The sequence below is a fragment of the Excalfactoria chinensis genome, chromosome 5, assembly GCF_039878825.1.
Source record: "Excalfactoria chinensis isolate bCotChi1 chromosome 5, bCotChi1.hap2, whole genome shotgun sequence".
Lineage (NCBI taxonomy): Eukaryota > Metazoa > Chordata > Aves > Galliformes > Phasianidae > Excalfactoria > Excalfactoria chinensis.
In genome coordinates this window covers 32,263,834-32,280,623 of record NC_092829.1, presented here as the reverse complement: position 1 = coordinate 32,280,623, position 16,790 = coordinate 32,263,834, and the positions used below count along the sequence as shown (strand labels likewise).

At 38.1% G+C, this 16,790-nt stretch overlaps 1 protein-coding gene across 3 annotated transcripts in view; it reads right to left on the bottom strand.

The window, feature by feature from the left end:
• Positions 1 to 10,514: 10,514 nt before the first annotated feature.
• TTBK2 (tau tubulin kinase 2) overlaps positions 10,515 to 16,790 on the bottom strand; it is a 67,895-nt gene continuing 61,619 nt past the window's right edge. For 2 of the 3 annotated variants that reach the window (XM_072337402.1, XM_072337401.1), the window contains exons 15-16: positions 12,270 to 13,513; positions 10,677 to 11,288 (exon numbers count right to left, since the gene is read on the bottom strand). In XM_072337402.1, the coding sequence (XP_072193503.1) occupies positions 10,820 to 11,288; positions 12,270 to 13,513 (1,713 nt within the window). In that variant the 3' untranslated portion in view covers positions 10,677 to 10,819. Of the gene's footprint in view, positions 11,289 to 12,269; positions 13,514 to 16,790 lie in introns of all 3 variants that reach the window. The other variant, XM_072337403.1, reaches the window with a different exon arrangement.

Here is a 16,790-nt window from a genome sequence, read left to right as displayed (position 1 = left end):
GCTATTTCTTGTCATATTAAAATAGAGACATAGAGCAAAACTAGTAACTGATGAGTGATGCCTGGTTTTGATATGGAATAACTGTTCTTATGGCTTATTATGGCTCTATCTTCTGATTCTGTTAGCTTTCTGGAGTTCGTATCACATCACTTGGAATACTAAGAACAAAAAATGTTTCTGCGTTGTTTTACGTGAAGTAGAACTTAGACTCACTGTTAAATAAATTACAGGAGGCAGAGGCTGATTCTGGATAGAAAAATGCTCCTGCATAGCCTAGAAGAGATGCTTTTATCTTTACCTATCAGAGAGATTAGTAAAATCTGCCATTCTTGTCGCTGTACATCTGAGGAAGAAGAAAAGACGAACCTGAGCAAAAAGTAACCTGTTAGGTGCCTACTCTGAGCAGGAGGAAAATATTACTACCGATACTATCATTAAGATAAGTGGAAGGCTCACGTTTAGATCTTGTGTATTAGAGTCTCTTTACTTTGCAAAATTCCAAGTTAACAGAGGCACTCTGCTCATATGTCCGGTGTACTCACTGAAGGACAAACAGCAACCCTCTCACCTGCACTTTTATCCTATCACCTAAAAAATCATTCAGGTCCTCCTCTTAAACATTTACCACCAGTATAAAATTCACAGATACATTGGCATATGGTCACCGGTTTTCCAGTGACTCTGAACAGATGTTTCTGTTGCAAGGACTTTTAGCAGCATAAGAACATGTAAACATCAGGCAAGGCGTATCATTTTTATGGTCAACTTTGATAGAGCACTATGCTACACAAAAATACAGGACTAATTTCTTTAATCTCTAGGGCGGAATTATGGCCATTTGTATTGAAATGTTATAAATCTGGGAGCTAACAGTAGCTGCAAGCAGGAAGGGATAATGCAAGGAATGCCCCTATCGCCAGTTACACACCATTAGAATAGTTACCTCAAAGCAAGGGATCTCATCTCACACCTGTGCAGGAGTCTGAGCTCAGGATAGCTGGGTTTTAACAGGTTTCTTCTGAGGCACTGCTGAGTGAAGAATGGAAACAAATTTCTTAAATAGGCCTTAAAGAACTATCTAAAAAAAACCAAAAAAAAGAAAAAACCAACCAACAAAAACGGTGGAAGAGGGTGACAAATCCTGAAGCTGAGCCAGGTGCAGTTCAATTGCAGCCACCACATGGAATTAGCACAAGGGCTATGCCCTGGAGGAGGTTCTTAGCTCCTGGTTTCCCTTATAAAAGGAGATGGTGTGAGTGACAGCTACCATTACCTTACTCATAAATTGCTGGCATCAAAACCAGGATAGAGTTAGCTTCTTAGAAGCATTTATATTTCTCCTCCTCAGCACAGATGGGATCTGTCAAGCAGTGTTTTCTGGTACCCTTCATTTGTGTTTTGTTCTCATACACAAAGCAGCTTCTTAATACAGCTGTGATATCCCAGGTTGGGTTAGAAAAAGGTTAGTGAGTCAGAAGTTTACCTGGTCTTTTTGGGCAGCTGTTTGAGCTCGTCCAGGGTGCAGCGGCCAGTTCTTTCCCGCCCAGTGTTCTTTCTGCATTTCAATTCTTTCTTCAATTGTTGATTCCTGAATTTCATTTACTCCAGGCTTTCTAGGGAAAGCTAGCTTGTGTGTGCTACACAGCTGTCTCACGTTTATGTTTACATGAGAGCAGGCTATGGTCCAGGTGCAGAGAAGTGCAGCAAGATTTCAAGAGCAGAACTAGTGGGCTGTGTCTCCTGTGGTTGTGCAGATAGCAAAAAAATAAAAAACAACAACACAAAAGGTGCTTCAGAAATGAGATGAGCAGAGCTCAACACTGATCTCCTGTGCTGTTTCTTCTGTTCCAGCCTTGGATCTTCTTCAGTCTGTCAACTGTACAGCCTAGGCATGTTGAAGCCAATTCGAGACCACTCTCCCATCTTGGTTATGTTCACTACTTACCATAGAATCACCAAGGTTGGAAAAGACCTAAAAGATCATCCAGTCCAACTGTTCACCTATTACTAATAGCTCCCACTAAACCATGTCCCTCAACACAACATCCAGTTGTTCCTTGAAATGTTCTAGGTGACTTAAGATACTGTGATATCTATCTCACCTCCAGTACAGAGCATGCACATTTTTTATTTTCAACTTCCAATTAATACAGCTGGCTTTCCATTTCTTTGTGTGCCTTTTCTGTTATCAAATGGTGGCTTCACTGGGAGCACAAAGAGCACACACCATCCAGAAGCACAACAGTACATTTCTGGCTGCTCTTAACAGAACAAGGGCAGAGCTGCCCTTTAATTTGCTTCACATACAGGGCGTAACAGTGGCAATGCCAAGAAAGAGATCCAGGAACTTTCTCCAATTCTTCTAGACCTCTCTAGCAACCTTGTTCTGCTGTGCAATGAGCAAACAGTGTTTTCCACAGCACACAAGGACTACGGCAAGCATGCATGTAGACTGCAAATATATCAATGTGATGACACTGTACTTTTATCTCGTTTTTCTAGAAAGAGAAACAAAAGGATCTTGGATGGAACTAGAGCAACTGGTTAATACTGCATCTCCACACATAGCACAAACTGCCCAGATTCAATAACTTCTGCAAGTTTTTTGCTATTTGCAGCTAAATTGTACTGCGCAGAGAATGAGACTTTACAAGAGGCTGTAAAAGCTTGGTGTGAATGTCCAGCCAGCTGGACAAATAAACTTATTACAGTGGCCTCTGGCTAAAGAAGAAATTATAATTTAGCCTGTTTAAGAATCCATAAGCATAGCTCGCTTGCTACACAAACAAGGCTAGGGTACACCATATCATATTACTAAATAGATCTGATCTGCCATGGCATTTGTTGTTTGGGTGAATGCAGAGAGGATGGACAAAGAACAAGAGAAAATAGAGAAGGAGATATTTAAGGAGGAGGGTTGAGTTATTCTAAATGTTACTTATTACACAACACATCAATATACTAAACAGTAGAACTCCCACTGACCCAATCACTCTCGCAGTATGAGCATCAGCTTCTTTTGCAGTAGTACCGACATCTGCTTTTTGCTTTCTCACTACAGAAAACAAAGTTTTCCTCCATCTAACGTGCAATAGCAAAAAACAACTGAAGAAAAAAATCAACTTCATACAGTATACTTTAAACAGCAAAGTCACCGTACAAACACAGTCAAGGATTGAGGTTTTGCATGCTGAATGAATATTTTATTTAGAACCAGTTTATAAAAATAAAATACAAAATAATTTGAAAACAAAACTTAAAACATTGTACAAAGCCTTGATATGGTACAAATGAGAAAATAAATAATTACACCTTTATGTACAAATGACCATTACAAGCACATCAACTCTTTACTGTTCTTGGGTGCCTGAGCAAACTTAAAAGAAAAAGAATGGCTTAGAAAATTTCCTAGGAGGGGAAAGAGAACTGCAATTACTGAGCAAGAGAATTTTGAAGGACTCAACGTTTGTCTTATTCAGTGGTAACGAACAACCTCAGAACTGCTTTGCGCTTAATTTAATCATGATGCAGATCAAGTACTTAATTCCTTATGGAGTGACAACATTGTATTTTTAGCTAATACATCAATTTCATTCTTTATGATATTGCCTAGAGATTTTCAATTAGCAGCCATTGGTTTGCAGCTTCAAAAATCAGTACTTGTCTGAAGGCATTGCTGGTGATTTTCTTATTTTAGCAGTTTGGATATTCATAGGAAAGCATTAGAAAATTTACACCTGTTTTTTTTCTCTCTCTCTCTCTCATACACAGTGCAACTCATCTCTAGGTTGATTCCACAGAAAATCAGTTAGAGGTTCAAGAATCAAGTGTTGCATTCCAACCTAAGAAAGCAGAGGATGCAGAAAAGGCTGCTAGGCAATCATTCCAGATATCCAGTCATACTAGAGAGAAGGAAAAGATGTGAAATGGCCCCAAATCCCTTACTGCACCCTGTGTTAAACCTTTATGACCTTGCCTGCCACAATGCAGATAAGGACTTGAAAGAATCTGAAGCCACGTGGAGCAAGCTGGTCAAAATTATGTACCTTAGGGAACAAGCTGGTTTGCTGCTACTAGAGCTCCCTTAACGTAAAAATTAGGTCACAGATCAAGTGATCTCAAAATGAAACAAGCATCCGTAACCAATTAATACTAGCTGAAAACACAGCCAGTTGGGGACCATCAGAATCCTGTATGAGTAGCCCACCTGCAGTAATGTTTTCAGAGGAAACAGTGGACTCAGTGCTCTTGGCCTAAGCTGACTAACAGCAGCAATTCTTACAGAAAATAAGGGATCAAAAAGCAAGTCATGTCACAGACTTTACTAAAATTATGCATTTTCCAATTTAAATTACAGTAACCACAAACGCAAGACTTAGAGTGAATTTATTCCTTCAGTCCCTAAGCAGGAAAAAAATAGCTAAACAAAACTAGGTTCTATTTTAATGGAAGTTTCACTTGCACAAGAACAAAAAGGATCTGATCCACTTATGTGGACCGGGGAGAAACAAGAGCAAAACACAGGCTAACATTTGCACTACAAAAAAAAAGGCATTGCTCAACACTTCGAGCAGAAACTTCAAATCCACATTCATTATTTGTACGTACAATTTTGTGCGTTTAAATTTTGCATTGCATTAGTGGGAATCCTGACATACTTGAAACAAAACCAGAGTGAATTTCACCCAGGCTATTGGCATCTAAATTAACCACTCAGCTGGAACTCTCCTGCGGTAAGGAAGGAGCGGGATACACAGGTCTTGTTGCATAGCACTGCAACTAAATTCCCATTCTCTGAAAGACAATTTCTCTCAAGTCCCTGGAAGCTCTGGGTAGCCCCTGCAGCCCAGGTTCAGCTTCCCTGCTGGACTCTGCGGGTCACAATTTGCTTTGTGCTAAATTTATTGTGTCAGCCACATAGTTGTTTCTATTAAAGAAATCACCCAAAAGGAAAATACGTAACTCCTAGAGACAGCTCACATAAATGCCAGCTGCTGTACTAAGTTAGAAAAGCAACGTCTATTAATCCCACAAAAGTATAAAGTTCTTGAGGTGTTGTCACTGCTCCTGTTATAAGAGAGGATGTGTTACCAGCAATGGAGAGTAAAATCAGCCTACATGCTCAATCCTGAAAGGCTGGAAAAATTGCCAATAGATTAGACTTTAAAATAATACATTCCTCTTCTATTCTTCCTCATAAACAAACGCTCAGAGGTTAATATTAAAAATCTAGTTACTTAAGCTATCGTCAAATGAGGCTTGTTGCTACTGTGATTAAATAAACTTCAGCATTTTGCAATATCCTAAGATGATTCCGGGTAGTTATTATAGAATCTTAGCTGAATTTCATAACATTTCTCCTTTATAAACGTTACACATAGGGGAGAGGAAGACTGGCTTTAAGTGGATAGCTGAGGTATGCTTGTGTGAGGTGAGTGTTTATGTGGTTGCGCATATTGGCTACAAACACCATGATCCACACCTACGGACTGCACAGAGCCAAAACACTGAGCCTTGCTTCCTTTTACCAAAGTAACCAGCAACTGCAGATTGTGAACAAGACACATCAGCCAAATCAAAACAACAAACAAAATCCTTCAGCTTGCTGCCTACTTGGTTTGCTCAAAAAGTTGAATAAAAATATTCTGTGCTATTTTGCTAGTTGCAGAAATGAACGAGCATCCAAAGCTTTCAACAGTTAAAGATGGGAATCATGGGTAATTATCAAGGCTTTTATTTATATAGTTGATGGTTCTCTAACAACCCTTTAGGGCAGACAAGCATGTGGAGAATGCGCTATATGGGATTAGGGTTTTAACCTAGACACCTGAGAACCCTCTTGCTCACTGGCATTGAACAGACAGACATGGCTCTCACCACCTCGCAGGATCGTTCCTGCATTAAAAAAAGAAAAGCCTACCATCACTATATTCCATGAGTTAGTTATTGAGTTCGTTAGTGAGTTTAAGCTCCCGTCTATTCTCTTATTCCTTTCTGGAAGATTCCTCTCTCATTTTTAACTTACATATAAAAATCGGAGGCAAGTATTCCCATTCTGCAACAAGACCTTTTTAAAACATTGCAACAACCACCTCCTGAGCAGAATTTCTGCTTCTTAGCGTTTTACAGAAATCTCTACTTCATTATGGAAAACATCTGTTTACAGGAGAGTCCACACCATTCAACTGGCACTGTGTACATTCGCATCAAAGAGAGAAACAATACATATTTAGGAGCACTGCAATTAACCATTGCATAATTACTACTGCGACAAAAAAGACTTATGGGAGTTTTGCCAAAAGAGGACTGCAAGATCAGGCCTTGTAAAATGGAAGAGAATCTGCATCCGGGCATAGCAACATTATGGCAGATAAAGCAGAGATCAGACCAATCAAAGCACCACAGACCTCAGCTCACTCTGGTCAATGAATTTAAGTAAGCAGGATGCAATAGCTGAGACTGTTTCTACCTATATACACACATAGCATGTGTATATATATGTATATAAATAACATGTTTCTATATAGTATACAGTACCTAGGTAAATGTGTATATTCACACATGTACAAACATTTATATATATTTAAAAAATAATAATAATCAAAATTCTGTGTTTTGCCAGCAATAATCAATGTCATAATAATTATAATTTCTAACTGGTTGAGCTCCTGCAAGGCTTTTTCAGATGAAAAACCTCTGAAATACACAGCACCAGACCCTTCCTTCTATACCAAGACTGTCTAGTGAGGTATGATAGAAAGCTTGATCTCAGGCATGCAGACTTCAAAACAAGAATACATCCAGATTTTCCAAGTTACAGCCAGTGGCTACAACTCCCCAGAGGTCTGCACCTCCTGAACGTACTAGCAGTTAAAACCTCATGTTGCTCTTGCCTTTGAACACTGACATTGTTCGTGCTTACTGATCCTACTCAAATACATAGGTGCCTACCATCATATGACTTGCCACCATCGTCATACTGTATGATACCTCCTATTATTTTTCAACAGAGTTTTGCTTAGCAATTAGGATTTGCAATTAATAATAAATTTTGTTGATATTAATATTGATTTTTGAGGCCGCCACTCAAATTCATTATATCATTCAAAATTGCAGGATGAAAGTATTTGTGACATGGTCAGTCTTTTCAAGTTCCGTTTTATTTTACAAGCCTCCTGCCTCAGTTTCTCTAAAAATGCTCCAAAGTGCTGGAAGAAACATCACAGTAACACCGTGAAGAGGAAATGCACATGCAGCATTAGCATCCATAACATGCCATAGCTCTGTTGCACTGCACTCCAAAGAAATGAATACTTGAAGAGCGCCAAGCAACAACTCCTTGAATTACATTGTTTTTCAGCTAAAAAATACTGTACAAGCTGCTGAATGCTTAAGCAAAATGACTATAGATGTTGTATACAATGGAGAAAAATCTTCCCACTCCTGAAAATTTGTTGCAGATACCCTCCACAGATCCTTCATTCCCCCTCACAAGGGTCACACACATACACTGATGGTTTTAGGTAGTCAGTTGCATATGCAAGTGTTGGAGCTTACAGAGCTCATCATGATTAAACAGACCTCCTAGAAATATTACAGTAACGAATATATAGATGAGGTGATCAGCTGACCACTGATCTAACTACATTAATCAGTTGCTACATTAGTCTATAGTATGCAGTTCTGTACGTTTTTGGCAGAAGGCAACAAGCAATAAAAATGTCTAGAAGAGCAGGTAATTCAAGTCACATTATTCATAACCACCCCCCATTTGTATTTTCACTGTTTTCCCACTAGTTCCTTTGGAATTCCCAGCAAGAAGCATTCGGTGATATAGAGGCCTTTTAACTTGTATTGCACTGAAAGAAGCCTGGATTAACAATCATGATTGATCTCTTATCCTATTTTGGCATAGTTTACTACTGTTACATTGGCAACTAGTTCAAGTACAGGTGAATGTCTACAACACTGGCTTATTTTATGGAGAATCACAGAATGGTTTGGGTTGGAAAGGATGTTTAAAGATCAAGTAGTCTAACTCCCCTGCCATACATAGTAAAGTGCAGTAATGGACAAGTCTGTATTTTTGAAAGAGCACAAAAAATCCTTAGGTGTTGATATCCTTTCCCATCTATAAAGCAATTAGCTGTTTCTGGATTCTGTTGTAATAGAGAGAAAATACAAACACCTCAACTTCAGCATTTCAGGAGAGCATGCATAAAGTTGGTACCTATTAAATCCTTTTAATGTAGGAGTTAGCTCAAAGGGCCCTAACAAAATGGAAAATAAGGGAGACTGGAGAGAAAATAACCTTAGGCTGCCATATACCACCTTAACAAATAATTCCAGCAGTGCCCAGAGTAGAACTTTCACAAATAGAAACCAATATTCTCTCGCTTTTTTTTTTTTTTTTATGGCATGAGGAAAACAGGAAGGAAAGATGGAACTGTTGTCACATTCATCTATCAGGTATTCATTGACTGCCACTGTACCTATATCATGAGTATTCACAACAATTAAGAACATACACTATAAAATAAAAATGAATAATCAAACAAGCCCTATTCGTAATAAGAAATAAAAATACCTTTCAGTTTCTGTTCCTGTTCATATGCAAATGCACACACAATTCTAAAGAAAGACAGAGAGCTGCAAGACAAAACATTGGCTGGCTGAGAAATCAGTAGTCCTTCAATCTTGTTCCAAGGTATAAAGGTTACCAGACTTATGTGCACTCCAGATTTTTTTTTTCCTCCAGGAAATAGGAGATGCAATGCCAAGAGTATTCAGGAGCTAACAGAGGGAACTGCATTATGTGTGGTCCATAAATTACAAGTGAAAACATGAATGTGAATTTATATAAGCATATACATATATGTATATATAAATATTTATATCATATAATTTACCATGAGGACATGCAATTATTGGTATAGCACCTATTATACAATATAATACAAAGGAATAAGACTTTCCAATGGTACAGTTTTTTTTTTTTTCAGAAAAAGCAGGTATATCCTACCTATTGCATTCATCTGTAGTGATTGAAACCTGAATGAAATTAAGGTTCCACACTGTGCTACATTACGTATGAGAAACAATATACATATTAACAATAAGAAAAATCAACATAGTCTGACAGAGCAAGTGAAATTCAGTGCAGCTTCAGGGCAGCTTTAATGCAGCATTAGAATGTGTTAGCTCAGAGACAAAATATTCCCTTTTAATCCAAAGGTATTCATTTGGCAGAGGTTAAATAAAAAAAGCATAGATGCTGGCTGGAGAGGCATATGACTACAGCAAGCAGATCAGCAACTGACAAATCTCCTACACATCCAGTATCTCCACAACAGTTATAACCAAGGAGAACTGGCTGCATCTTTTTTAGGATTGCATTCATGCTCGTTACTATTCTTAGCCAGTATTCTCTTCTGAATGTAGCAAGAAGTGCTGTATCACAATGTTCTCTACTGAGATTCTAGAGCACAAGAGATTATTAAGTAACAAGGAAAAAAGAAAACAACAACAAAAAGAACACAACAGAAGAATTAGACACTCTGGTCTTTACTGGCAGATAACAAAGCTTGGCTATCAAAGAATGATTCAGGAAGAATAACAAAAACCCAACATTAAAAATATCTCAGATTGTTTTCTATGTATTTTGCTCTAGTGATTCTTACTCAGATTTTTTCAAGGTATTGGCCATATTTCTGTCACCTGAATCCTCCCAATGAGTTTCTCTTTCATTTTTTATTAAAATAAAATAATTTTAAAAATCTTGGTTATAATCAATTCTCCAGTGTAATGTGATTTCAGTGATCCATAACTAACAGAAAAAACAAAAGCCAGCAGTAACAAGGATTCTTTTTGCATTTTGCTTAGGGAAAGGTCAGGCACTCCTTTTTGAAAATTCACTGCAACCCACTGCATATCTGCAGCATTCAGTGAACTACAGACTTCTTTTTCTCATCTCCTAAGATGAGGATGCTCTTCCAAATCCTACCTAATGAGGTAGGACACCTCATGATTCCCAAAGAAACATATGATATGGAACCAAGAATTAGCAAATTTCTAATTAAGCATATTTCTACAAATTATCACTACAAAAATGTCTTAGAAACTCTTAATATTCATATTTAAAGTGTCACCAGAGTAAAGAAGGGACAAGATATACACGATACTTCATGTATGCAAATCTATGCTCTAGTAGACGGGACAAGATGAGTACTAAGGGACCTGGACATGTGAAACTCAAAATGAAAGAGATTCATAAGGTAGAAATATCATTGTCTTATAAACTGTGCTTTTTTAAACTGTAGAGGCGTGCTCGAGCCGTACTTAACTCCCAAGTGGTGATGTTGTTTTGGGAATAATAGCTTTGAATTTCTTAAATAATTCTTGAGACAAGCCTCAAATAATTAGGCCAAATCTTCTAGTTAAGTAAACTGAAATCATAGAAATAAATACCCTTTCAAAACACTCACCTGGGAAATAATTTTTTTTTTTTTTTTTTTACTTTAAACAGATAGATTGCACCTCTTTGACTACCCAGTCATTCTTCATTCTTTTCCTATCCTTTATCCCTTCTCCCCCCAGATCAGCTTGCTGCCTGCTCTTAAGCAATGCCTGGCCACTCATTTACAAAGTATGCTTCCTCATGAATAGTTTATGAAGCTTACGTTCTTAAAAAGCGCAGATTCAACACTTTTTTTTTTTTTTAAATATGCTTTTTTGATTATTTTTTTTTTAAATACACAGTACACAGACACAACATGCATCAGACTTAAGAGGCGGATTTATACCTGTCAAGGCCCAGTTCCTATCTGCTAAGCTTAGTGGCTGATTTGCTCTTTCCTGTGGGAGTCTTAGTGTTTGGGGAATGGTATAAGGAACTGCCAGATCCTTTCAGACCATTCTTGCTTGGTTTGTTGTAGCAGTGCTCTTGCTGGCAGGATCTCCTAGAAGATGAGGAGCCTGAATGGCTAGGAGGTGATTTACTCCTCCCAAGATGTGGGGATGAACTCCTCTGATCATGGTGGGTTCTCCCCGCCCGTGATGGGGAAGAACTAGCAGTACGGGGTAAGGAAGAGCTCCTAGGGGAGGCACTGGGACTGCGCCGGGGGTTGACAGGGCTTTTGGGTGGTGTTTTTGGACTATGTGGAGATCCTGGACTCTTACACTGTGTAGAACTCCTTGGTCTTTGAGATCCATTCTGTAGAATTTGAGCCAGACGAGAGATAAGATCCGAGTCCGAGCTGCTGCTCCCCAGGACTCTGTATCTGCGTAACCTTAAGAAGAAACAAAGAAAAAATATTTCTGTTTCAATCTATCCACTAACATTCAAATAGACACACAGTATCATTGGAAACTAAGGATGAGTTTACAAGGAAGAACAGACATCTGAATGTGAACTTTACAAGTAGGAAGGCAGAGATGTTCACATCTAGTTTTTGGCCTCCATGTTATTCTAATCAACCCAATAATTGCAGTTGTATAAACTCACATAAACAGTTTAAACATCTACAAGAAACTGAAATTTCCTAGTGATGCTGATGTGCACAGGAAAGCAATCCTTACAATATCTCTGTTTTCATGGGATATATCCATTCCTGTCCATTATCAGTACACTCCTATACACAAAGGACAAAGCAAACCACAACTTCCTTCAGAGGATTTCACACTACCGATTATATCATAATTCTCCTTATCCTGGTAATTTAGGCACTGAATAAACTAGATTATGGTTGTCTCTATTCAGAACCTGCAAAGGCGCGTTTCTACAGTTCACTCTGTCATCCATTGGTTGTTTTTACTTAGCCATGATCAGAGCATAGTTAATTAAATTCATACTGATGGGTGGACTCTCCAAAGAAGAATAATTAAAGCTTCTACAATAAGTATGGTTCAATGTTAAAAAGGGGCTGCATATGATAAATCCTACTGTTTTCCGTAAGTTTGTGAATAACTGACAGTTCTGAATAAGTGATCGCATTTGAAGAAGAAAAAAAGGGCAAGGATTTAGTTATAGATTGACAGATTTAAAATTTCTGACTACACATCTATTGATGTATAAAACTGACTGGTGAAGCAGACCAGCAGTCTTTCCTCATTCATTTTCCAATAAAGCAAGATTTTTTAGAGAAGTGAAGGGCAGAAATTAAAAAATAATAAGGATGGGACTTCCACACAATTACATGCTGCACAGTAACTGCAGCCTAGCTCAAATCCATTTTCAGCCTGAAAACCAATCTCTATTTTCACTGTGTTACCTTGCTTCTACCCCAGGCCTAGTAGGTGGTTTTCCAGGTGGTGGCCGAGGAAGGAACTGAGTTGAATTTGAACCGTTGACTTGATCAGTAGTGGCCCAGGACACTGGTCTGGGTATCTTGCTTTTTCTGGACTGAGGGCTGCTTGGAGATAAAGAACTATCTTCCGTCTGCTTGCTGAAATGAGAGTCCAGCGTCAATTTAGAAAATGAGGATAATACATCATCCTCAGAAAATGGTACTGGAGCAGCAGCCATTTTTTCCTCCAGTGACTTATCAGAGGCACTTGAGAGGTCACCAAGAAAAGATTTGAGCTGTCTCTTTTCCACAAGTAGTCTGACCAAGTCTGTCTGATGGGCCTTTTTTAAAAGAAGCTTTTCCTTTGCTGAAACAGGAGAAGACGATTCTGATGTTGAGTCTATCTCTTGCGCTAAAACCGGGATTCGGCTCTGCCTGAATACAAAAGGAGATTTAACTAAGTCCTTTTTAGATCGATGAGAATTCTCATTTACTGAAATGCAGTGGAATAACTCTCCATTTCTGGGAGCACTTTTCTCCTTCTTGTCCTCCTGGTGCAAAAAACTAGTAAGAGCCACTTGGTGGCATTGCAAGTCTTCCTTATTAGAATGAAAGCCATTTTCCTGAACTATTTTGCTTGCTTGTCTATCAGCATATGAGTTGATCCGTCTTGATGGAGAAAATTCTGGTGTTTCAAGTGCTGTTGACTTCAGAAGCTCATCTTGATTTGGCACCAAGCAGTCAGGCCTTGGCTTTGATTCTTCAGCAGCATCAGTATTAGTTAGAGGTTCTTCATCTGCAGATTTCAAGCTTCCTGGCAAAGAATTCTGCTCCTTGCTCACCATTACAACAGCATCATCAGAAACCACTGGAAGTAGTTCTTCCTCAGTTTCTCCAGGAAGTTTTTCAAGTTCCTTCTCTTCCTGTTTCCCACTGTGTTTTTCAGGCAGGTCCTCTTGGCCACTGCTCAGGACACTGGCACGTTCTTTGGCACGCCCCTCCCTTTCAAGCACTTCTTGGCTGATATGAAGTACCATATCTGGTCTGCTGCCACTAACTGTGGCATCTTCTGTCACAACCAAACCTGGCAAAGTTTCCCTTGGAGACAGAAGTTCCACCGTTTGTTCCATAGACTGTGCATCCCGCTCTCTTTTCTCCAGCTGGTGGCCATAATGAAAGCTCTCTGAAGCAGACTGTGTGGATGCCACAGAAGGCCTGGGTATCGTTACCTTAAAAAATTTGAGAAGGAGAAGTGAAAACTTCAGTAATATCATAGGAAGCATTCTTTATATTGCATTTGTGACTCCCATGTCTTCAAAATACATTAAATAATGATTCCTATGAATCACAATGATCAAATAATCGCTGAACTTCATAAATTACATATAAGTTATCAGGAAATTAAATACACTATCATCCCAAGACAGAAACACATTACACAAAAACAGCCTCAGTGGAAAATGCTGCAGTTATCAAAGAACATCCTGGAAGAGACCCAGATTAAGAGGTAAGCACTTTACTATTTTACATTAGTTTGAATACTTTCAGTGTACAAATAAACAAGAATACTTTCTAGACAAGTACACAAGACAAAGCACACACTGAGGTCCAGATTCAGGAGTAGACTTAAATATCAGTTTAAGCAGAATTCAGACCCTTTGTTCACAAGAGAACTAATGAAAAAGCTCTATCTACCTAATTGAATGCATCAGTACTTCTAATACCTACTGTTCATAAATATTCCGGAGTACACAAATTTTAGCTACTTCCTTCCCTATACAAGCTTATGCCTTTTTTAATTATTAGTTTAAACTGAGCAAGCAGGTCAGGACTTCTTACTTAAGGTCATTAAGAGATTCACAAACTAAATATTCACAAATCTAAATCTCCTGATGGGTCTAATCTAATCCTATGTGTGCCCAAAACCTATATATAGTATTGAATCAGAGTCAGCATGAAAAATGATAGATTGAGTATATTGTTGGAGCACACAGGAAACAGGAAACCTGCCTTCATGTCTCTTCCCACCCTGAATAACATAAACACTCTTTCCTATCAAGTATGGGCAGAACCATAATGGATCTGATCCTTTGCTTTCCCACTTAAGATGGGTCACTGCACAATAAGAAGTGCAGGAGTCATGAGGTCTGGGGGGGTTAGGTCACACAGAAGTGACAGGAGCTCCCAAAACTATTGATTCAGTGACAGTAGAAGAGACAACTACTGATAGCCTATTTCCAATAGGTTGTGGTACAGAGGACAGATTTCACTTGAAACTCTACAGAAATTATCTAGACAAGCCACTGAGCTTAACATGTTTTTTGCAAGAGAGAGTGCATTGGTACTTCTGGGCTAATCTGTCAGGACCAGCAACAATTCATACTATGTACTCCAATTTCACAAGCGCAGAACTTTCAAAAATAAGAAATGCCAACAGAGAGAGAAGGATATACAGAGAATATACAGTCTCTTGGGAATCTGATGCCTTCTCTAAAATTCTTGATTTTTTTTTCTTTTTTTTTTTTTATAATCCTGTACATCATTTCTATCAGTGTGCACATTCATTCACCTACATGAAACAACAGCTTATACTATAAACAGCTCACTAGAACAGAACAACAAAAAATAAACCACGGTTTGAAATAGAGATGAATTAAAAGGACGACTGTTCATGTTAAAAAAAAAATATTTCTGTACTGTAAAATGTTTTCTGAACATACTTTAATTCACCCAATACAGTTTGGGAACTTAACCTAAGAAGTATGGCTTTATTATTATTATTATTTTTAAAGGAAGTGTGGAGAAAAAAAGAGGAAATATGAAATAAGTGAACTCTTGTTTTTTAAAGTGTATCAGTCACTAGCATCTTCTCTGAGCTGAAATTTATTGAAAGTGGGGGGGGAAAAAAAGTTATGCATTAAAACAAAATGAAACAAACAAACAAACAAACAAACAACAACAACAAAAAAAACAACTGGGAGCTTTTGTCCTTCTATATTTGCTGAGTTTATGTTCTACCTTGACAAACACATAGAAATTGTTTAGCTTCATTCAGCAAAACAGTCCTCTTCACCTACTCTTATTCCCAAGTCCAGGTCTTTCTTCTGAAAGGCACATTACTTCTCTTTTGAGTTAGCAAATTCTTTCTCACTGCAGCAGCTTTCTTGTGAGAGAACCCACGCAAATCAGTTTAGCCACAGAAAGAACAGAGGAAGCAGATATTTGAAAAAAGAACCTTTTCATGATTAACTCAACTAATACCTAAACTTTAATTTGAATGTTAGTACCATAGAAATGGTTTAGTAGGAACTCTGCATAGAAAGGAAAAAGAGATAGAACTGAGTGTAACTCCCCTGTCTCCTATACCTATTCCCTAGTTTTATCTCTATCTTGTTTCAATAAGCCATTCCACAGGGCTGCAGGTGGAATTTCCAAAATAAGGAAAGTGCCTTTACAGCAGCAGCTTCTTTCCTCCACTCATCAGTTTAATCTTCAGAACTTCTTTCCTACCTTATATAAGTTCATGTATCTATGAAATCAAACTTCATTTGTCTTTTCTCTTTTCCCTTCTCCTTTTCATCCATTTTTGGCTCTACAGCCTGGAAGCAATACAATCAATGTTAATACAGGCCTGTAGCTTCTGCAATACCAATCCCTTGAATCTTTCCAGTTCACCAGCTTCCTCTCAGTTCATAAGTGTTTCCCTGTTGCTTAATTTCTCTTCCACACTGTGTTTTCATATCCTCTAAGGTGATGGGTATCTTGTGAGGATAGAGAACACACAGTGTGTGTACATTATTTAAGTGCATCTATTACACATGTCCTAATTCCAATATTCTTTAACTATCTCTGTTTTTCAGTTACTCCTATAGCAGTTAACAGGTAAAGGAAGAAGTTCTTTTCTAACAAAAACCCCTAAACTCACACATCCACAGGGCTAATACTGACTGCTCTAAAAGTTCATCTTTAATTGCTTTCAGACAATGATTGTCCTTGTAATAACTGGTTAATTAGTTTGGTCATTCTGTGACCAAAACAAGAACTCATTTAATTTCAAACTTCCAAACAACATGTACATCAATTAAAGAATATTCTTCAAACTTACTTAAGTTGTATAGAACTGCTGGAATTGTTGGGTAACTGGTGAGCAGCTGCAGTTCCAAATAATTAGTTCATAGCTCTCATACAATACTCCTGTCATATATACTGCAATTAAAAATGGGCTAGTATCAAACACTGTTCTTCAGTTTCACAGAGGAAGTCTTTTTCTAACAAAGCATCAGTTTGCTTTAACACACACTTCAGAGATGTAAAAACACAGCAACTGATATCACGCTTATCTTATGCTTTCATTTCTGTCTTCACAGAAACCAATTTCCTACTCTTTCACAGTTATTTTTTCATGGTGTAAAATATTCAGAGATTAAAACCACTGAAGAAGCATGGCCACTTCATGATATTTTCCTGTGGAAAGTTGGAGACTACAGATTTCATGAGGACTGACTT